Below are 23,674 nucleotides of genomic sequence, written 5' to 3'. Positions count from 1 at the left end.
TATTCAAATAATCTAAAAGGGCCTGGCCCTTTTGTTAGTATTTGTACTGTCCCACGCAATATGAAGTGAGTTAGCATCACTACCAATTAGTACTTCGTTACCTGTTTCCTGTGCTTTCATCACCAGTCGTTACAGCTCCGCCGTTGGTGGTGGTATCGGCGAGTCGAACGGGAGGTACACTGAAGCCAGGTAAATGTTACCACTCCCCTGTTTCAGTACAGTGGCGTCCGATGTTGACAACTCTGGGGAGAAGAGAAAGCATAAATTTTTATGACATATTATACAGGTTCTCGGACGAGACCCCGTATTTGTATAGAAGAGTTGGTAATTTATATGGCTTAATCCAGAGACCTTGTTTTTAATTGTCCAAGGTTCCTGGATCAGTCCGATGTGTATTTTACCTTTTATAATTTTTTCCATCAGGGCCAGGGTTGCCATCTCGCTCCGATGGAGGTTGATCTGGATGACGTCAATCAGTTGTCCTCCAGTAACCGGTTTTCTTGGGAGTCTGTGATATTCACATCTGCTTCCTCCTCTGTGTTGCTGGGAATTATCCCCTCGCTGCTTTCTTTGGCTTCATCGTCTCCAATTCTTGCCTTTCCGATTTTGAAGTAAACGGCATTGGACACGTAGTACGCCTTGCCTTTGGTCTTAGCCAGACTTGTCATTGAAGACCTGTCTAAGCCTAACACGAGGAGAGTCCCTTCCTCCTCCCTGTGGAAGACTTCCCATTTCTTCACGTGCAGCGTTTTGTTTTGTAGGCTGAAGACCTTGAGCATGCGTTCCGTGTCGAAATCGCTGCCCAACCTTTGACGAAGACTGTAGCCTTTTGTATTTGAGGAATGTCTTTTTTCCTCACCAGCTTGAGCTTCATTATTCCATCTATTGGTCCAATGCTTGCCACTATATTTCTCAGGGCTACTATGCTTTTTGGACTTCAAATTTCCAGCATTAGATATTCCCCTTTGAATTCGCAGCTATTCATTTCTATAGAGTCCCCTCCTTCCAGTAGGTACTCCATTATCTTGGTATTGACCACATTTAATACTTCTCTATGGGTCTCCTTCTTTAGCTTGCCGGACGCGCTATTTCCGTCGATCACTGCATAGCAGAGCTCGTCTCGATAGCGCTTCCTGGCAACCTTGGCGTAAGACGGCGGCTCCTTACCATCTGTTGCTGTCATCTTCCTCTTTCGCAACTTCCGGTTGGTCCTTTTGGGATTCTCGGTCTTTGCGGAGGATTCCGACTCAGCACTCGTCTTCCTGATATCAGAGCCAGCCGATGTTACGACTGCTAACCTGCCCGTCAACTTTGATCATTTCTCCGATTTTCATAATGAATTTCTTTCTTTCTTAAACCTTTGATTTAGGATTTACTTTAATTGAAAACTAAAATTTAAACTATATTGTAACTGCATATAGATTGGTTTCTTCTTAAAAACTGTTTTATGTCCTTTAAATTTTTCTTTCGGCCTCATAGTTGGTGTAATGGGAATGAAGGTTTGTATTGGCCGTTAAACTATTAATGAAAAACATGTGAATTTTCAACTATTAGAATTGATTGAGACAAGCAAAGTCAATTTTTTAATATCACAACTGTTAAACTTATTATTTAAAATTGAATTTTTAATCTATTGACCATACTTATCAATAAATATTTAATGTGGCTACCTACTTGTAGCTCGTGTTTTCTTATTGTAGAATACTCCTATTCACCTGATATTTATTTGTTTATATACTCAACATACTACATATTTACAGGTAAATGACAAGGGAAATCCGAAATTGTATTCTCGAAACTTTGCTCAGATAACTGTCAATATCCTAAATGTTAATGACTGTCCCCCAGTTTTCGCTACCAAAGAAATTAATGCCACATTATACGTACCTACTTATGAAGGCATTCAACTGCTGAAAGTGACTGCAACTGATATGGACGAGGACAAAATTAATAAAATCCGCTACGACATTGTGGATGGAAACATAAACAACACGTTCCTGATAGACAACTCTACCGGAGTGATTACAACAAAGTAAGTATTGTAATGTTGGAAATATATAATTACATATAATGAATATATACCGACGCCTCCGAACCATAGTATGCTAAGTCTGAAAAGTGAGTTTTTCAGTAGAAGCTTTCAAAGTATGGAAGTTTCTTTAATCGTACGTGCCATGCTAAGTACATTTTTGCTTATAACTTTGGTTTGGATTGGCCGATGATTACCAAAATTTCAGTGAATGTAAATTAAGGACCGTAGTATCTAAAAACGTAAAGAACTTTAAAACATGCTAAGTCAACTTAGCATACTATGGTTCCATGGTACAATTATAAAAGGTAACAGCAAATCCCAGCTGATTTGATTCCAACGTAATACTAGTGTCAATATGAATTTGACACATTATGTTTTTAAAAATCACCCAACAGGAAAATTGGGAACGCATACAATTTGAAATTGTTCTTTATTAAATGTGCTCCCGTATTCAATTTACTCAATCTGCCTGCTGGGAAAGTTTAAGGAAGCAAATCTTTCTTCATGGAAAAACTCGCAATTCCCTGCATTTTCATATGTGTTACACATATAAGTGGCAATGGCTCAATTGTAGGAAAGATGTGGAAGCGATAGAAATATGAATTTGATAGATTTTCATTCATGTTTTTCAAATTTTATTTTGAGGATTCGAAAATATTGAATTTTCAAAATAAATATAATTTGTTGATAATTTGTTTATTTATTTACACTTTTCTGTCAAATGACGTTGACACTAGTAAAACTTACAACAACAACTTTCCATGTGTTTGTTGTACAACAACACTTGCTGTTACCTTCTATTATTATACCATGCTATGGTTCGGAGGCGTCGATATAATTATTTCATAACTATATAAAACGGAAAAATCAGATTTTCAAAGTTATGTATTTTCGATTACGTGCTATGCTACTATCTATTTTATATTTTGAAGGAAAAACAAATGGTTCTATAAGCTTTTCTTCAACTTGAAATATATTTCTCCGATTGCTTTGTTTCAATTATTGTAGAATTGCGTGTATCTTAAAAAAATTTAATCTGTCTGAATAACATGGATCCAAATACGTATCATTCCAAAAACAAAAAAAAAAAAAAAAAAAAAAAAAACGGGCGTGGTTCTTGATATTAGATTTAAATAATAAGCATCGAATATATGAATAATAATTAAAAAAACTTTTTAAGTCGGATATGGAAGTAGACAAAATTAAAACACCCCCTAATTTAAAGTACAGAAAAAAACTATTTAAATATAAATTGTTGCGGGAACTGCAAATCACCTTACGGGCTTGATGGCAGCAACATGAGCCTTTGGAGTGTGGTAACTTACACACGCCAGAGAAATACCAAAAAAGTCTTACGACATCCAGAGCCCAATAATAAAATACTATCACCCATATATTTCTCCCCGAATATAATATAGTACCCAGAGTTTTGCGGGGTGTTCCTCTGGAATAGGGATACTTCATATATTTCCTCGATTTGGGTTGGTTTAGAATAGATGAATTGATGTAGTTCTCGAAAGTATGCGTTGATATACTATTTTCTTCTTCTTCAGACATACGTTGCCATATGTCAATTCCACCACAATTAGGGGAGGAATTATAAAGTGACACGAGACACTTGGTCTATATTGCCACTTTCACGGGTATTAATATATATTTTTTGGGAATTTGGTCTTTTTCACGGGTAAAATTTTAGTTATGAATTGTTTTTTTAATTTTTAGATTTTGATGTCTGCAGCTTTATAATATTTCCATAAAGCGAAGTAAGCTTTGACGTTGTTCGATTTTAATATGATGTCGATTGATGTTTGGTGTATGTCAAGATTTTGTAGTTTTTGCAATAGGAAAAGACGTGTGTTAATGTTGATATTCGGGCATTTGAACGTAATGTGATCCATAGTTTGGACGTCGCCACAATCAGATCTGTCGGAGCTGGAGATATTTATTTCATGGAGGTGATGTTTTGTTTGGTTATGGCCAAATCTGAGTCTTGTGATGGTTGTTGCAACACTCCGGGGTATTTGATTTCGAGTTCTTTATATTTTTGTATTAGTATATCAGTGTTTACATTATCAAAAGCTCCTTTGATGTCGAGGAATGTTGCCAAGAGAAATTTACCCTCTCTTTTTGCTAGCTGTACCGCAGACCATATGCTGGTAACATTGTCTCTAGTTGATCTATTCTTTCGAAATTCAGACTGTGCGTTGTGTAATTTATCACACGATTCAAGCTGGTGGTCAATTCGGAATAATATCATTCTCTCAAATATTTTACGCCAACATGATATTATAGCGATTGATCGGTATGACTGAGGGTCATCAGGCGGTTTGCCTTTTTTATGAATAGGGCATATTTTGTATTTTAACCATGAGGTCGGAATATCTCCGGATCTCCATATATGGTTATATAATGATAAAATTTTTCTTCTTACCTCGTTATTAAATCCTTTCATATGACCGTGTCGAATGCCATCAATACCTCCAGTTGTGTCCTATGAAGTGTTAATTGCAGCGTTCAATTCATCCATAGTAAAATCAGTGTAATTTGAAATGTTGCCAAGAGTAGGGGGTACGTTGATAGGCCCGATTGGGCCAGAAATTATGTCGCAGAATTTATCTGCGCACATTTCTGGCATATATTTACTTTTGGTTGCATGTCTGCATCTAAACTTTTTGACAATATTCCAAAGTTCTGTTGAAGATATGTCAGCACTAATACCTTCGCACATTTCTTGCCATCCTTTCCGTTTTCTCCGGATCTCCATATATGGTTATATAATGATAAAATTTTTCTTCTTACCTCGTTATTAAATCCTTTCATATGACCGTGTCGAATGCCATCAATACCTCCAGTTGTGTCCTATGAAGTGTTAATTGCAGCGTTCAATTCATCCATAGTAAAATCAGTGTAATTTGAAATGTTGCCAAGAGTAGGGGGTACGTTGATAGGCCCGATTGGGCCAAAAATTATGTCGCAGAATTTATCTGCGCACATTTCTGGCATATATTTACTTTTGGTAAACTTTTTGACAATATTCCAAAGTTCTGTTGAAGATATGTCAGCACTAATACCTTCGCACATTTCTTGCCATCCTTTCCGTTTTTCTTCTCTGATAGTATAGAAGTACTCTTTTTGGCATATTTTTAATTTTTCGTTGTTGATCCTGTTTGGTGTTTTTTTTTGTATCGAGCTAGCGCTTTAATAAGAGTTGCTCTTACCTTTCTGCATTTCAAGCTCCACCAACCTGTTGCCAACAGGTGCTTTGAATAATTCGTAGATTTTTGAGAAAGAAGTTCAAATTTTGATGACTCCGGGCATTGTAAATATTGGTCGTCGTTAAGTATTTGAATTATGCCCTGTTTAATTCGATCTTGAGCTATGTTTTTGGTATACCGTAGCTATTTTTACAATATGTTGTATATAAGTCAATCTCCATAATTATAGCGCAATGGTCTGAACCCAGACACTCATTTAAAGTGGACCACGTTGTTACAAGAGCAATGGAAGGGCTGCATATTGATAAGTCCAGCGCCGAAAGAAAGCTGCTACCAAAATAGGTTGACGAGCCGTCATTTAGAAGGACAAGATCTTTATCTGCTATAAATTGAAGCATATTTTCTCCACGAATATCTGTATTACTACAGCCCCATATTTGGTGATGGCAGTTAAAGTCACCGCACATTATTATTTTAGCATTTTGTGGAATGCGTGTGGTAATACTCATTAAGTCAGCGGTGCTGAATGTCACGTTGGGTGGAATATATGTAGATATTATAATTGTAGGGCCTGAATCGTTATTTATACAACACGCAATTATTTCTATATTACGGTTAATAATTGGAATGTCAAAGCTGGTGTATTTTATAGTATTCTTTATAAGGATGGCAACGCCGCCACCATATGATAATCTATCTTTTCTTAAAGTGTCATAATTAGGTATAGAAAAATGATCCATAGTATCCAAATAGGTTTCCGATATGCATGCTATGTCAATCCCCGATTCTTTCAGGAAATGGCATAGCTGTGTTTTTTTATTTCTGATGCTTCTCAAGTTAATCTGTAGGACCTTCATCATGATCAAGAACATTATTTTTTTCTTTTTGAAATGATTCAAAAAGATATAAGGGTGTGCGGATCACGTTATCGGATATTGTGGATGTTCAGATGATATTTTTCAATGTGTTAGTTATAGGTTGATTGAGTTTTGTAGTGTCATTGTTGCTTTCAGCATATTCTGGTTGAGTGTTATTTTGGTTGGTTTCAATGCTTTTGGAATTGATCAAAGATTTTGGACTGAGATCCATGGACGGAGTCTCCAAAGCATTGGGTGATTGAATGTCGAAATTTGTAACGGCTTCAGTTAAATCAAAGGCAGCTTCAGTTAAAACTTCAACGCTGGAAGGGGTTTGTTGAATGTTTTCTTGATGAGAATTCTCATCAATATTTTCAATAAATGAGTCGGAAACTGGATTTTTCTTTCTCTTTATGTTGATTTTAGATTTTGGTCTTAATTTTGGCCTCTTTGCGTTGATTTCCGGGAAGTCTTCTTGTGATAAATTAAAAAAGAGGAGGCTTGTTTATTAAATTATTGTAACTGTGTATGATCTTTGGCGTTTTTTCCTCAGCTTCTTTTTTGGCTTTATTCCTAAGCATTGTACGCAGTTCACACTGGTTCGACCTGGCATCATGTGGTTTGTCACAGTTGACACACTTTGGTATAGTTAAACATGTACCCTCATGAGCCGATCCACAGCGCGGGCAAACTTGTAGGGAGCGGCTGCAAACTCTTGTTGAGTGTCCAAACTTCCAGCATTTTTTACACTGAAGAATCCGTTCTATGAACGGTTTTACCAAGAAAAATACCTTATTTATACATACGTGTGAAGGCAGTTTATCCCCACTGAAGATCAGAAGGACAGCATCGGAATTGATTATTTTATCTTTGTCATCCAAGTCAGGTTTGGTAAAGCGTTTGACTTCATTTATGGTAATGTTGTCATATATGAGTCCATATCCCGCTTTATGCTTTATAATTAAGTTTTCGTATAGAAATTCTTCAGTGAATTCTGTGTCAAATGGGATTTGCACCACAGCTTTTGTTTCGTAGAGTTCACTTGGTATAAACACGGAGTATCTCTTGCGGAGATCTTCATCAGCAACTATTTTGTTTATGGTTTCGCGGTCATTACATATAATTTTTATTTTTCGTTTTGTAACGAAGTGCGTCTCCAAATTATCAAACTTTCAATGAAGTTCGTCTGCAATTTTCATCGTTGGGATACTTTTTCCATTTGGGTATCCCTGCAAAAGAGCAACGTATTCCGGCAAATAGGTTATGTATTTTTTTTAATACTTGGAAGTGGGTACTTATACCCATCTTCAAGGGTTATTTCATTGGCCTTGGGCCAAACCATGTTTAAATAGATGTTTTGGATTATAAGAAAACCGAAGAATTTGCAAAAATTATAATTTTCCTATGGGATTTGGATTCTTTAAAAAATTTGCGCGTCCTATTCGTTCCGTTATTTTTCACCGTCTCTCCAATATACTATTTTGTTTTTGATAGTGATGTAGATTAGGTGGTTACCGACCAAAGTAATCGTCCACTTATACATAACACGATAGTGTGGTCATGCCATAGAGAAGAGGGTGCACCAAAAGACGTGTAAAATTCATTCATAAATATGTAACCGCCAAAAGTGATTTTCAAATCTTGTTCTAGATTGTGTTTTTGCGCGAATATTATGTTTTGGCGCAATGACTGAAGAGAAGAGTATGCAAAGATGGCCGAGGGTACTGGAAAACCGATGGGGGTATAAAAGGGAAAAAAAGAACAACCAAAAAAACATTCTTGTAAGAAAAGATTTGCGAAGTGGTATGGTGTGTTGCCAGAAACAAAAAAAGTTAATTTATTCTAATAAGAAAATATAACACATTTTTAAAATTGTGCGAAGATAAAGTGAGTGACTAAAAAAGGGGTATTAAAATTAAATAGTAATATTAAATAATTTTTATAAAGTATCGCCAGACAGTGTTGTTGTGTGTGCGCTGAAAAAAAAAGAACAAATAAAAACCAATATTAGTAAGTGTGGGAAAATGTGGTCATGATAAGTATGTACTTAACTAATATGTATTGTAGAGGCGGCCTGGTCGATGTTCACAGGAAGTCAAAGAAATCCCAGCCCGGTACCTGTGAGGTATTTAGCCAAAGCATCCATAAACAGCAATACAATAGCGGCCATCCATCAACCCTAAAGATACCATAAATATAACCCAAGAATTTGTGAGAAAAGGTGTTACCTTGGTTCTATCTAGAGAACGGTCCAAAATTTTTAAAGTTTCAAAAAGTAAAACCCAACCTAAAGCAAAGAAGAACCGAATATATTATCGTCAGTCCAGGGGTTGGTACCTAAAAAAAGAAAACAAAAGAATCTAATTCATTTTAAAAATTCCTTTCTAATTACAAAAAAAACACAAAAAAAGAAAAAAACAAAAAAAGTTAAAAAAATTAATAATAAAAGTTAACAAAAAAGGAAATTAGTATTTAGTCTAGGATAAGTTAGGATAAGATAAAGGAAAATAATTAGGTAACAAAATATTGAGATATTATAAAGGGGCAATTTGTATCTAGGTCCAAAAAAGTGATTATCAGTGACAGAGTTGTTTTGTGATCAAAATAAACCCGCCTAAGTGAGCTCCTTTAGGTAGGATATAAAGAGAGTTTTTTTTGCCGATTAATGGGCATAGATATTATAACTTTGTGGGTCCTAAAATTAATGTGTGTAAATTGCTTCTTTTTCATTTGCGCTAATGAAGTACAAAGAATTTTTGTCAAGTAGTGTAAAATTTAATTAATTAAAAATGGAATAAATTAGTCTGCTGTATATTACCAAATGGAGAGCTAAGTGTTTGCTGCATTTTATGGGGATGAATCTTCGACGGTGCGGTAAGTGCGTGACAGCAAGTCTCTAGTGTGGTAAGAGGTAGGTGTTCGTATGTAAGATTTATGTTGATTATTTCGTGTTCATGTTCGGGATATGGAAAGGGATGAGCGGGTTGGGACTCCACCTGAGTGTTCTTGAGCGGACGAGTAGCTCGTCCTAACGTCGTGAACAACAACCCGTAACAAAATATTAAATTATATGTTATTTCATGTGATTTTCCGGCTTCATTTTTGTATTATTGGAAATTTTTTTTATTATTGGAATTTGGCAGGAAAACTTAAATCAAATTATTGAAGAAACTACTCCATAACCACTTTTAGCGTATGTTTCGGGTCGTTATCTCTCTGGAATGTCCATCTAAGAGGCTGCTTTTCCTCAGCATATGGCAAAATCACGTTGTATAATATACAACGCTACATGAAACTATCTATAAATCCAACCGCTTGTCCCAATAAACTAACCCAGAACATTATGTTACCTCATCCATGTTTTCCAATAGGATTTAAAGGTTGTCCATTTTCTGTTTGTACGCCATCAAAATCATAGAAATTGGACTTAGGTACTTCAGAATACAGCACAGTTCTCCATTTTCGGAAGCTCCAGTTGAGATGGAAGTCAAAAAATTTAAGGCTTTTTTATTTTTTAATAAATAAAAGGGTCTCACCTTTTCGTTATTTCTCTAACTTTTAAATGTAAGCGATTTCGAATTTGACTATTTGAATATGTGCGGATAAGCTGAAAAAAATCGTTAACTAGCATAGAAATTATTGATCTATTAAAAAGTTCTCGGTTTCAAAAATTCAATTTGTTGATATATTTTTTTAATTTGAAACTTTAAATTTCTCTTTAAAATTTCAAGTGAAAATTTCAAAAAGTCATGAAGATATAATCTATAATCTAATATGTGTAAACAATAATTGGCAGCGAGAGGGTTTTTCAACATACTTGACTTACTGCCAAAAATATAAAAATGGCTAGAAACAAATACAGTTCTCCGATAAAACAGCTAATTAAGAGTGATTGTGAAATTAATTTAGTACCGAAAATGTTTTCGAAGACATATTCCATGAAATAAATCAGCAATTTCTCGAATTATAAGTTGATTTTATTAAACTATATCAGTAGTGGCAGTTTAGCACGGAGGAAGGATGCAAAAGAACATTAGTTCGTACTGCTCAACAAATTGTCATAGCAGTAAAACCCCATTTAAGTTCCACGGAAAGTGTGAGACGTTTATCGCTGTATATAACCTTAGTTTAGGGATGTACGGTTGCTAATTTGCAACCCTTCAATCAGAGACCTTTGTCCATTGTAATCATCCTTGGCACCTGAAAAGAAAGAAGAAAAGATGGCGGAAAAGAGGAAAGATAACCGGAGTTGGAGAGTTTAGAAAAATGTGGTTATTTTAGCCATGTCAAATTCTTAACTAAGCCTAGGATCTTGGGGTCTATTTTGGAGAAGAATAGACCCTATATTTGCCAAACTGTCTGTATCTTCTGCCACTCAGCGATGGACACCTACAGAGGATATCTTTAAATGTTTCTAGCATTTCTTGGTCCTCACATAGACGGCAGTAATCCTCTCCGTTGATGTTCCATTTTGAAATAAGACATATAATACTGCAGTGACCTGTTATGATCCCCACAATGATTTTAATCTCTCTCTCTTATTATGGGACAACTGCGAGTAAGTTCTACGGCGAGAGAATTCTGGCCAGATAATTTTCGATATTCTGGAATCGCCGTAGATCAAACGGATTCTACCAATAAAGTAGACAATGAGCGGTTGCACAGTTCTCTCAATCGGAAGATTGAGTAGCATTGCAATCACAAACCGCTTTTGAGTTAATAGTACACGACTTTAAAGCCTGACTATCGACAAATATAGTCACCGGTCCTATGCTCTCGCCAGTAAGTGTTTTGACTATCTCAGCCGCTTTCGTAATTGCAAGGATATCTGTTTGAAAAACGCTGCAAAGATCGTTAAGTTTATATGAATTATATATTTCTAGTTCCCTACAGTGAACGGCTGCACCAGTGCCTTCCTCCATCTTTGACCCGTCTGTAAAAATCGATAGACCGGGCAGAGGGTCGGACGTCCCAGTCACCAGCTAAATGTCAATCATGAAGTCCCTCGCAATATCGTTCGGATGAATTTGAGGTTCCTCTTGATCAAAAGGAACTACTTACACGTTATAGAGTCTCTGTTCCACCCAATGAACCGATTGCAGTAGTAAACCGCTCTCCGGTACATCTTCTTGGAGGCGATCTCTTTGGCGTTGACTCGTCTAGAAGATCCTGGTTCTAATGATTCATCCATTTTAACGATGAGAGGAATAACCTAGATTCGGAGGTGTCACCAAAATTCGTATCCATAAAAGTTATATATCCTATATATCCTTAGGCCTACATGCCCGGAAACAACCAAGAAAGTTATTTTATTTCTGAAAAGGATCGCAAAAGCTCATATTAATTGGAATTCGATTCAGTGGAAAAATTACCGTGAAAAAGTCAAAAAATGAACGGCTCATGTCACGGTATTGCAAGGGTACTTAGAAGTATGGAGGAGGGTTAATAATGGTATTGGGCTGTTTTTTTTATGGAGTTCGATATATTTACGAGATTTGTAAAGTAATGGATCGGATTGTTTACACAAATGTGTTGGAAAACGCCATTGTTTCCTTCCGCTGAAGAAATTGTATGTTATAGCATGCCAATAACCGTCAAACATACACCAAAACATTTCAAAGATTGTTTGCGGGAGTCAAAAATAATAGTTTTATAATGGCCAAAACAATCATCAGATCTTTATCCTATAGAAAACACCTTTGGGGTATCATATATAGCAAATTCAAAAGAGTTTCACAAAGGTTCTGGATGGGAGGAATAGTATTCCCAAGAATCAAATTGAGCATTTTTTGATTGAATGCCTCGTAGGTGTGCTGCCGTAATGAAAAATAATGGTTATGTTGTCGATTACTAGCAAAAATTGCTTATTTATAAGAAAAAATCAAAAAGTTGTTTTAGTTTAGATCAATCAAAAATTGGTTCAATTTAGTTTTCCATAGAATACTTTTTATTTCAAAATACATTTTGGTTTTAAATTTCTTGTTCTGGTCACCAGTGTATGCACTTTTTCTAATTGCATTGGAATTTTCAAATTAAGGTATTCCAGTGAATGTCAGCTACGTCCGTCGAATGAAGGATTTTTGTTCAATTAAAAAACAACAAAATTTTGTAAATTTATTTTCTTCTTTAAATCTTCAAATACATGTGTGCAAAGTTACAAGACTTTAAAATAATATTATATATGGTCATTTGCTAGCCGGTTGAAAATATTGAATATTTTAAATCGAATATCTCGCAATCAATTGAAGTCCGTACAAGCCAACCAATCTCAGGATTTGTTGGAGATCATTAACTAAAAATTAACCAAAAACTTACCAAACTAAAGAAGATATATTTGAAGCCGAAAAAATAGCCTGGGAAACAATATCACCTGAAATAATTAATTTAATATCCTCTATGTTTGAAAAATGTGAAAGTGGATAAGTGATACGCAACGAAATATTGATTAGTAGTTTTCTACTGCACATTTCAATTCCGTCTTAAAATGTTTCTTGAATTAAAAAAATGTTTTTATTTTTTAATTCGTTATGTTTTTTCAATAATGATCATATTGATGCTCAGTCTGAAAAGTGAGTTTTTCAGCAGAAGCTCTCAAAGTATGGAAGTTTCTTTAATCTTACGTGTCATGCTAAGTAAATTTTTGCTTATAACTTTTGTTTGGATTGGCCGATGATTACCAAAATTTCAGAGAATTTAAATTATGGAACGTAAAAAACGGAATATTGCCAAAATTTTAATAATAAATTAAAAAAAATCGGCTTTTTTGTACTTCTTGGATGATTCTTGGGAAAAATTCCTAACTCCGAATCTGACCGCGGCCAAACTTATGGTTGGTGCGCGCAAAAGTTATGGAGGTTTTGAATTTGAGGATACGAAAAAAGTCTTAAAATAACGCTAAAAGCGTTTATAGACTTCCTTCCTCAAATATGAATATTGAAATTTAAGAATAAAAGCGAAAATTTTCACATTTCGAGAAGTATGAGAAAAATATAGGAGATTACATCATTATTTTAATTATATCCACCTTAAAATAATATATACATGATCTGTTGGCGTGATACCGAGAAAAAATAAAATAAAAAATACCACAAAATGGAGAAAAGAAAAACGAAAGAGTGTTTAGATAAATAATTTCAATATTTATTGTAAAAGAGATAGGTTTCGTGCGTTAACTACGATATCGAGCAAGCAAGTGATGTTGCTATGGGCAAGAAAGCTACAGCAAGGCCGTGATCAACGACTACTACGACAGCATTGGAAAGCGCTTCTCGGCATCCCAACTAAGCGAATGTGGCTTCCAGGAGATATAGTAGAAGAGGCGAATGAGGCTCCTGGAAGATATGCAGAGAAGATTTCCCCATTGGGCCCCGAAGAGCGGCCAATTAAAGTGGTTAATTGTAATGCTGTAGAAGGGGAGACAATGTATCGAATATATATATATATATATATATATTGCAATGTATCGAACTTATACATGTTAGATACATTGCAATGACAGGAGCAACAAAACAAGATATTGGGAAAATTTTTTATGGTTCGAAGTAATCAATTTTGTAATTGGGTAAACTTAATTAATAATTTTTTTAAATATCTGTTTCCGCAAAAGATAAAAATCCGTATCAGGTTATTTACTGAAGCAGAAAACCAATTATGTCCGCGATATTTTCAAAATTATTTTATCTGGAATGTAAAAAAACTTGCTACTGGAAAAAAACTGAAAAATAGGTTTTTTTTAGAAATATGCAGGATTAACACGAAAGTTTCACCTTTGAATGAATATTGCTGTGACCAGGGACAAAAGTCACATAATTTATAGTTGAAAATTCCTGATTGCACAAAGACAAATACAAAAAGGGCTTCAAATTATCAGTATCATTTAAAGCTAAATGTAAATATTTTTTCGAAAAATTATACATAAGGGACGCATTCCTCATTTTGTAGGCTTCTTCTCTTACTTTGACACGAAGTCCGTGAAATGAGTGGCTTGGTCACAAATCAAGAAAAAAAGCATACAAATTTGTTATGCTTCAACCTGGGTTTACCCATTTGTTACATCAAAGTAGACGCAGCTTCCACGCAAATAAATTTTGGAGGTCAATATTAATTTCAATGTATTTCATAAACGAGAATCTAGCCCAAAGGGCCAAGATCGATTCAAAAAAACAACAAAATATAGGCATCCCAACTAAGCGAATGTGGCTTCCAGGAGATATAGTAGAAGAGGCGAATGAGGCTCCTGGAAGATATGCAGAGAAGATTTCCCCATTGGGCCCCGAAGAGCGGCCAATTAAAGTGGTTAATTGTAATGCTGTAGAAGGGGAGACAATGTATCGAATATATATATATATATATATATATTGCAATGTATCGAACTTATACATGTTAGATACATTGCAATGACAGGAGCAACAAAACAAGATATTGGGAAAATTTTTTATGGTTCGAAGTAATCAATTTTGTAATTGGGTAAACTTAATTAATAATTTTTTTAAATATCTGTTTCCGCAAAAGATAAAAATCCGTATCAGGTTATTTACTGAAGCAGAAAACCAATTATGTCCGCGATATTTTCAAAATTATTTTATCTGGAATGTAAAAAAACTTGCTACTGGAAAAAAACTGAAAAATAGGTTTTTTTTAGAAATATGCAGGATTAACACGAAAGTTTCACCTTTGAATGAATATTGCTGTGACCAGGGACAAAAGTCACATAATTTATAGTTGAAAATTCCTGATTGCACAAAGACAAATACAAAAAGGGCTTCAAATTATCAGTATCATTTAAAGCTAAATGTAAATATTTTTTCGAAAAATTATACATAAGGGACGCATTCCTCATTTTGTAGGCTTCTTCTCTTACTTTGACACGAAGTCCGTGAAATGAGTGGCTTGGTCACAAATCAAGAAAAAAAGCATACAAATTTGTTATGCTTCAACCTGGGTTTACCCATTTGTTACATCAAAGTAGACGCAGCTTCCACGCAAATAAATTTTGGAGGTCAATATTAATTTCAATGTATTTCATAAACGAGAATCTAGCCCAAAGGGCCAAGATCGATTCAAAAAAACAACAAAATATAGGCTACTACAAAAGCATAAAACTATCAATGTATTAGATTAATAATATCTTAACGTCTATTCAGAACCATTGTACTTCAAAAACATTTTTATTATTATAATTAGATTATTTGATGTAGCAACCTAGTACATAGGGCCAAGGACTACAATATTATACCTACTCTCATGAAAACGACAGATCTATAAATCCAAAACTGATCTATTTGTCTCATATACTTTAATAATTCCAAGGTTATAAAGGGAAGAAATTATATTAGTGTTAATTCGAGCTTCTACATTTGAACATCTATTATATATATATATATATATATATATAAATGAAATGATGTGCGTTGTCTGCTAAAAACAAGAGAACGGTTCATCGGATTTTAATAATTTCTTTTGCATTGTATTCGCATTGTTAACCGGAAGGTTTAGCAGTAAAAAAATTTGCAAATTGCAAATTATTGTATGCACAAATTCTCCATAAAATTCATATACAAATGCAAGTATGGAAATCGGAAGACATTCTGAATCGAGTTCGTGTCGTTTCAGGGAAATCTGATTAAACTATCCATACCTCAGACTATTTTGTTTGAAAATAATAATAGTATCATAGGAACGTGTTGTTCCTATGATACCTAAAATGTTGATATGCCACGGGAAATACCAATTTAGATGGTACCATTATATAGTGGTTATATGCCTAATAGTTGGCAAATATCTTTGAACCTAAGAAAAAAGGATTTTTCTTCGCAGTATTAAGCTCAACTGGTAAGACAACAACTATCAAAAAACAGTAATATTAAAAAAAATGCCAAGGCATAATATCTAATGTGAAGTTTATACCAAAACCTCCTTCAAAAACAATTATTATAACAAACAGCCTCATGATGATACCTATCGTATTGAATGTCAACTATCGATCGAACTTTTTACATCTTCCAGTAAGTAGATTTCTTAAATCGGTCGGGACATGGGGCTTTGTTACAACCTGCGTAACATGCTCTGTAAAACTAATGTTTAAAATTACAGACACTTATGTTGGGAAAAGGGTGGTTAGAGATTCAGCATACCTAAAATTAAACGGGAAATATGTATGGCGCCTTTTTAATGCATTAGGCCAACTCTATGAGAGAATTTGGTCAAAGTCTTTATAATAACGAAAATGGGACTGGACCTGTATGTCCAGTCGCAAAAATGGGTTTTACCCTTCAATATCCCGGAATGATATATTACAGGTACGGAATGATATATTACAGGTACATGTGAAAATACCGAACAATGGGAGATACCATTGTTCGGTATTTTCACAAATGTACTATGATTCAATCTACCAAATAAAACAACCAAATTACAACTGATTAAATTTAAAAACGTGTCCAAACCACCACAGCATTAAAAAAATGTGGAGTACCATTATATAAGGGCTATTCGGAAGCTTGGGCGAATATAAAATTACAGCTAAATACCAGATATTATGGGATACTGTTATATGACTGTTATACTTGGATCTATCTGCTCAATAAGTATCATTGATATTAAATTTTAAGCAATTCTGTCGAATATTGGGGCTACCCTAAAATGTGAACCAATATTATTGAACTTTTTTAATAACAAATATCTTATGATATAATCTATGTACGAATTTCAAAGCTATATATTAAACTGTGGAGGGAATAAAAAGCTAACTTAATATTGGTTTTCCTTTATATGGAAGTCTTATAAATATATTGGGAAAAATTTAATGAAATCTAAAACTTATATGTACATTAAAATTTATTACATTTAAGTTTATGTTCCACGAAATCAATTGTTAAAAAAAAATTATATCCACCGAAACTTGAGAAGGCAGAAATAGCAACAAAAATTCGCTCATAACCATTAAATTGTAGACATTCAGTACTGTAATGTTACTTTATGTGAGTTCTGATAATGGTATTACAAACGATCTCTAAAACAAATCTAAAATGCCGATAATTATACATCAACAATATTGCTAAGGCAAGACAACGTTTGCCGGGCTAGCTAGTCTTCTATATACATATATATATATATATATATATATAAATGAATTGCTGTTCGTTAGTCTCGCTAAAACTCGAGAACGGCTGAACGGATTTTTCTTATTTTAGTCTTGAAATGTTCGTGGAGCTCCAGGGAAAGTTTAAAAGGTGAGAAAAAATCGAAAACCGCGAAAAATTTGCAAACAAATATGTAGCAAATTTGCATTTCCACGAATTTAGTATCGAGCTATTTTGATTGCACCATGTCGTAGTTTTAATTTGAGATATTTTAATCCCAAATTTGTCAATTATTGAAAATTTCCAAAATATTTTATTTTTTCAATTAGATTGACATTGTATTGAAAGTATTTTATGTGAGAATACAAAAAAATAATTGAGAAGTATATCATTGATTGCACACGCGGTCATTGTATTTACATATTTCACATAGAATGCACATAATTTTGGAACAAATGCAAGGATGGAAAATTAGAAGACATTCTGAATCGAGTTTGTGTCCATTAATAGAATTTTGATTCTAAGATCCATGCTGTAGATTATTTTATTTGAAAAAAAAATACCTCAACATGTCAATTACCGGTATATAAAATTAGGACATCTAATAACAAACAAAAACGGCGTTAAGTTCGACCGGACCGAACTTTTATACCAGTAGTCGTTTGGGGATTGTGGAGGCTATCCTAAAAAGGAGGATCGATAACTTTTGGTAAGAAGCTTTTTTACCCAATGGAAACTCAATGTATATGATTACAGCTAATTGGTTAAAAACGTGCATTAACTCCAAAACACTAATGGTGGTACCGTTATATGGGGGATATCTTAAAAAGTGTACCTATATTCATAGTTTTTGGTAGAAAGATTTGCTACCATATGAGAATTCATTTAGCCGAATTAGCCAAACAACATAAAATAAGGAATAATGGGGAGTATCGTTATATGGGAGCTATCATAAAAAGTGGGACGATGTCGTCAAAGGTACCAAATCACAGACAAACTGCGAAATATTGGAGGTACCCTTATATGTGTGGCTACCTCGAAACTTGAGTCAATATTAATTATTTTTAGTAAGTAGCTTCGCTATACATTAAAAACGCAAAATACCAAATTGCCGAAAATTAGGTTGAAAACCGTGTCCATCATCTCCCTATATACCCCATTTTCATTACCAATCATCCAAACAAATCTCTATCTTAAATATTGCAATCACTATCGTGATTTCGAACAAATTTAATATACACTTTACCATATGGTGAAAGATATAATAAGCTTGCTTAGCATTGGGCTACCGTGGAAGTCGTATAAACATATTGGGAAAGAATCTATTTAAACCGAATCCTAAACGATAATTCCGGCTCTTGATGTCTAAATGATATGACTTTATTTAAATTTATTTTCCATGAATTCAATTATTACAAAAATTATATCCAAGAATATTTTAGAAGGGAAAACAACGTTTGCCTTTTTGACAATTGCACCGTTTATAACTCAAGAACAAAAATCGTAAAATACCCTGGCAAATTTGTCAATTATAAATTAATTTATTTTCTATAGGAACAAGACTCGGTCATAAACATCAAATAGTATATACTCAAAACTGTAATTCTGCTTTATGGTATTACAAACGATGTGTTTGGACCCTACCCAACTGAAACTTGATATTTTATACTGCAGAGAATTATATTGAAATGTGTGATATAGCTTCCGATGTAACGATCAAGATCGATATGTGAAAAAAATATAAAAAGTTTATGTAAACCAATCATGTTCCTGCATATTTCTTACCCAAAAATATGTTGATGCAAGTATGAATAGAAATTTAAAAAGAAATCTAAAATACCGAGGCAAGACAACGTTTGCCGGGCCCGCTAGTTTTTAATAAATTTGAAAATTAAATTTTGAAAACCTACAATGGATAATCATTTAGATCTGATTTTGAACAATAAAACCCACAGTAGTTTTGATTTACCTGCACAAACCACACTTGCAATTATTTCTTGCATTGCTATAGTTTTTTTTTTTTTGCAAATATTTGGCCCAAATTGGACATTCCGAAACTTGTTAAATAAAGTCATATAGTTCATATAAAAATAATGGATTCCTTTCTCCCAAACCTAATATGTATTGCATTAAAATCTCAAATCCTTGTGTGTGGTTTCCGACGATGTGTAAAAAACGAATTCTCCTGAATATGATATTCTCTGTGCAGATAAATACAAAAATTTTAAGTAGTGCAGATATGAATTGTGCGCTTAAAGGAAATATTTGATAGGCAATCTGAGAATAAGTACCAAAGAAATGTATTTTAAAATTACAAATTATATAAACTTTATACATAACACTTAACTTTTAAGATCAAATTATCCTATATAATGTTTACATATATATTTACAGAAACATTTATGAACTATTGCCGAGATATACTCTTCATATTCGTGCCTCTGACGGTTTATTTTCCACAATTGCGCGTGTGGATATCCACAAAAAAGTCATCGATGAGACTAGCTTCAAATTCCAGAAAGAAAAGTATGCTTTTTCTACGGCCGAAAACTCATCTAAAATTGTTGTTATCGGTGTTGTTAATACAGTCGGAAACCTCCTGGAAGAGAATGTTGAATATAAAATTTTAAATCCAACTGATTTATTTAAAATTGGTAAAACTTCAGGTGCTATTAAAACGACGGGATTATTGTTCGATAGAGAGTCGGTGGAAATGTACACTTTAATAATTGAAGCCATATCTATTCTTTACAAAAACAATGAACCATATCTACGCCGTGCTACTACACTGGTTGACGTATCTATTGTTGATATAAATGATAATTGTCCAATATTTGTCAATTTGCCATATTATTCTGCAGTATCATTAGATGACATAAAAGGCTCTGTGGTAATGCGAGTAAAAGCTATCGACTTGGATAGCTATGAAAATGGAGAAGTTCGATACGAGATGAAAAAAGGCAACGGCGAACTATTTAAGGTAGATCGTAGAACTGGCGACATTGTTCTCAAGCAGAAACTTGAAAATTCCCATAACAAATTTGAACTAGTGGTTGCAGCATATGACAATGCATTAACGCCATGTTCCTCGGAAGTCACAGTTACAATTAAGGTATGTAGATTATTCATTATTTTTTTTAACATAGTAAAAATGTGTTGTTATTTGAAATTTAAAGATAAGACGATTGTTATTCAAATAATATGATTAGTTGATCTTGGGTTCATTTGCTAATTTTATTTGTTGTAAAGATTTCCTGATTGCAGGTAGCAACTCGGACAAACAATACACTTAAATGTTTATTTACTAACACTAAAAGTAAAATTCCAATTACTGAGAGACATAATGTGATATTTCGTATTGAATGTGGTGAAACGAAAGATGAGAAAAGTGGACAAATGTATGTGGACACCACGAAAAACTGAAAACAATCGTATATGAACAGAAATCGGACAGAATTAATGAACCAAAATAACACCCAAAAGCCGCAGTTAGATGTTATCGAATATGTTATGCATACCCTAAAAAATTCTTGAGGATCAAATGGGAAGGAGAAAGATTGATTGAGAACATAGTTATCATATAATATTTTACACAAAATTTGCAATTAATTGGAAAATAGTGTTATCAGAAGCGGATATATAGTCGAATTAGTATTAAAATTTCGCTTTTTCGTGGTTGCTTTTGAATTATATTTGGTCAGCTTGAAGATTATACTAATTCAACGCATTATTTAGTGCTTCATTAGGAAAATTATAGTATAAATTTAGGCAACGTACTTGCATTGCCTTTATGGAAAGTTCATACAGAAAATTTTTCGTACATGGCATTGGAGATGTATAGTACAGTACCTTTGGAGTGACATTCACAAGATGCTATCAAGTCATGCCACAAAATAATTTGGAGCAACCCGAATATTTGGAAGAGCCGAGTCAAATAAGGATTTAATTCTGGATTTTATATAACAATCCGACCCTGTTATATCCTTGAACAGTCATTATAACATGGATAATACGATATCGTACATTTGGGAATACAATATTTAATTTATTCCTGATGTATGTTGTGAAAATCTGATGAATGATAAATCAATAATGTATGTAGTAACTAAAATATATGAAATATTTTCTTATTAATAAAAATAACAATACAAATAGTGGTAATTAGTGAAATAGTGATTTTATGCTATAGAATAGTTACTTGTACAGGAATAAAATTACTTATTAATGGTCCTGTGTATGGTAAGCGTCCTGAAACGTCAACCAACAACTAAATTGCAACACTTATTACTGTCTTCGTCCTAATTTTAAGTAAACTGTCAAACTGTTTCATCGAATCTTGCAGAATATTAACGATTTTATAGGCTTTTTTGTCTGTTGCTTTCCAGATATAAGTAGATAAAAATTGCCAATTTTCATTGAGTTTGGTTGAAAATTAAAGATTTTATAAGCAAAAAAGGGTAAAATTCTCAAGACTCACAATTGGTCCGATCTATCTAATTTTTTGTCTGTTGCTCTTTAGGCCAATAATAAGCACTTGTACAAAATTTCATCCACCTACGATAACTCCTATTTTTGGCCGCTGTCGATATGAACTCGCGTCGCGTGCGTCGCGTGCGTCGCTGTCCTGTACGGACTTTTGCTGCAATTATGATTCCTTTTGTGATTTGTTTCTTGGGTGTTCATTTGGTAATTATTTGAATCTATTTGAATCTTTCGCATCAGGTCGGAATAAATACAAGTTATCAACATACGACTTTTGTAAAGCCACATAGCCCAATATGCTTGATGACCCGCTTAACCAACGGCTAAACATGTCGCATAATGGTGGGTACGTAGGTTCTTCTCCTGGCTTTCATTTTCATTGCAAAACATAGGTCATTAAGTTCGACTCGAAAGAGTATAAATCAGGGTGCGCAAATGCGAATGAATAAAAATCAGAGCTCCGAAATGCTCGCTCGAATTCGAGTAAAGAGTGAAACTCGCTCGAATTCGAGCGGGAGTACTCCTGCGAGTAGAGAAAGTAAATAGAGTATACTCTATTTTTCTCTGCCACTCAAATAAGAGCGCAAGTGCTTCGCTCGTTTTCGAGTGGGAGTGAAATACGCTCGAAATCGAGCAGATTACACTCTTGCCGAGTACTCTTTTATTTTTATTTATTTTTTTGTTGTGATACCGTTGTTTTACTTGATGTTGTTTGTGTGCATTGTTTGTTTTGTGATGTTTGGTTTGCTGTACTGCTGGGAAAGCATGCATCAACAAGCTCGTTCTCTGCGTTCACTTTATGTAAGTCTGAAATAGTGACAACAAGACGAACCAGCCTCCATATTGAAACCCTCGACAATATTTTGATACTAAAATTAAATAATGAACCACTTATGCATTCATGGGTTTTCTTTCAAACCAGCGCTTTTATTATTTTTGGAGAATACTTTTCCACATTTTTTAATGAATACCATTTTAAAAATTTATATGGAGGTGTTTATGCTTTTAAAAAAATATTGAATTAATTAAATCACACGGTTGAATTCATTTTATAAATTGAAATAAAAAACATATAAAAATCTTATATGGTATAAGATTTTTATTTGTATTTCACATTTTCAGTAAACAAAATAATCGATCTCCCCACAGCACTCAAAAGATCAACATCAAAAAATGTTTGCTACTACACACACACACACACACACACAAATAACCAAACAACCAAATTTATTTGTCCACTCGATTTCACTCTTAGAGTGAACTCATACTCTATTTCGAACATTTTGACTCACACTCTTTTTCTTCATCAAGGAGTACTCGCGAGCACTCCCAAACAAAATAAAAGAGTGGAGAGTATACTCCCTAAAAAACTCGTACTCTTTACTTACTCCCACTCGGGAGTATTTTTCACTCGCGAGTAAAATCGAGCAAATCGGAGCTCTGATAAAAATACATTCTTCTCGTTTATTGTTCATTTTACGAATCAATTTATGGCGTTAAATTCTTTACCAAACGAGGATTCGACAGATAATGTTCGCACACGCATAACAAACGAGTGAGAGCACACAACAAAGATCGTTCGATTCGTTTGGTGGTTGAAATTTTTTCTGACATTCTCTCACGAATGAAAACAAACATTCCCGAATTCTCGCGAATGCTCAAAACAGCAACAACAATAACAACAAACAGCGCTGAACGGTTACAAAGTGAATGCCGTCCTCGGAGCTCACCCCCCACCCATAGCAGCTGAAGAACGTCAGCTGCCTAGACAAACCAGAGTAGTTTTGGCTCAGTTACGTTCTGGATGGTGCAGTCGACTCAATTCGTATTGGGCACGGATTGATGACCAGGTGCAGGATGTCTGCCCAGCATGTGGTACAGGCCCTCATACCACACTGCACTTGTTCAATTGCCCAGCCAAACCTACTCACCTCACTCCGGAAGATCTGTGGTTACAGCCAGTGGAGGTAGCTGCATTTCTGAATCTGGAGACAGAACTGGAGGAAA

At 34.2% G+C, this 23,674-nt stretch overlaps 1 protein-coding gene across 1 annotated transcript in view; it reads left to right on the top strand.

Moving 5' to 3' along the window:
- Nucleotides 1–1,700: 1,700 nt before the first annotated feature.
- LOC133321436 (fat-like cadherin-related tumor suppressor homolog) overlaps nt 1,701–23,674 on the top strand; it is a gene marked incomplete at its 5' end in the record, with an annotated part of 113,832 nt that continues 91,858 nt past the window's right edge. Inside the window, 2 exons of the mRNA XM_061530522.1 lie at nt 1,701–2,032; nt 19,580–20,297. Coding sequence (XP_061386506.1) covers nt 1,701–2,032; nt 19,580–20,297 — 1,050 coding nt within the window. The remainder of the gene's footprint in view (nt 2,033–19,579; nt 20,298–23,674) is intronic.

Source organism: Musca vetustissima, unplaced genomic scaffold (assembly GCF_032173495.1).
Source record: "Musca vetustissima isolate MV318-11 ecotype Yass unplaced genomic scaffold, APGP_CSIRO_Mvet_v1 utg107837, whole genome shotgun sequence".
NCBI lineage: Eukaryota > Metazoa > Arthropoda > Insecta > Diptera > Muscidae > Musca > Musca vetustissima.
This window is presented reverse-complemented; position numbering and strand designations above follow the sequence as displayed.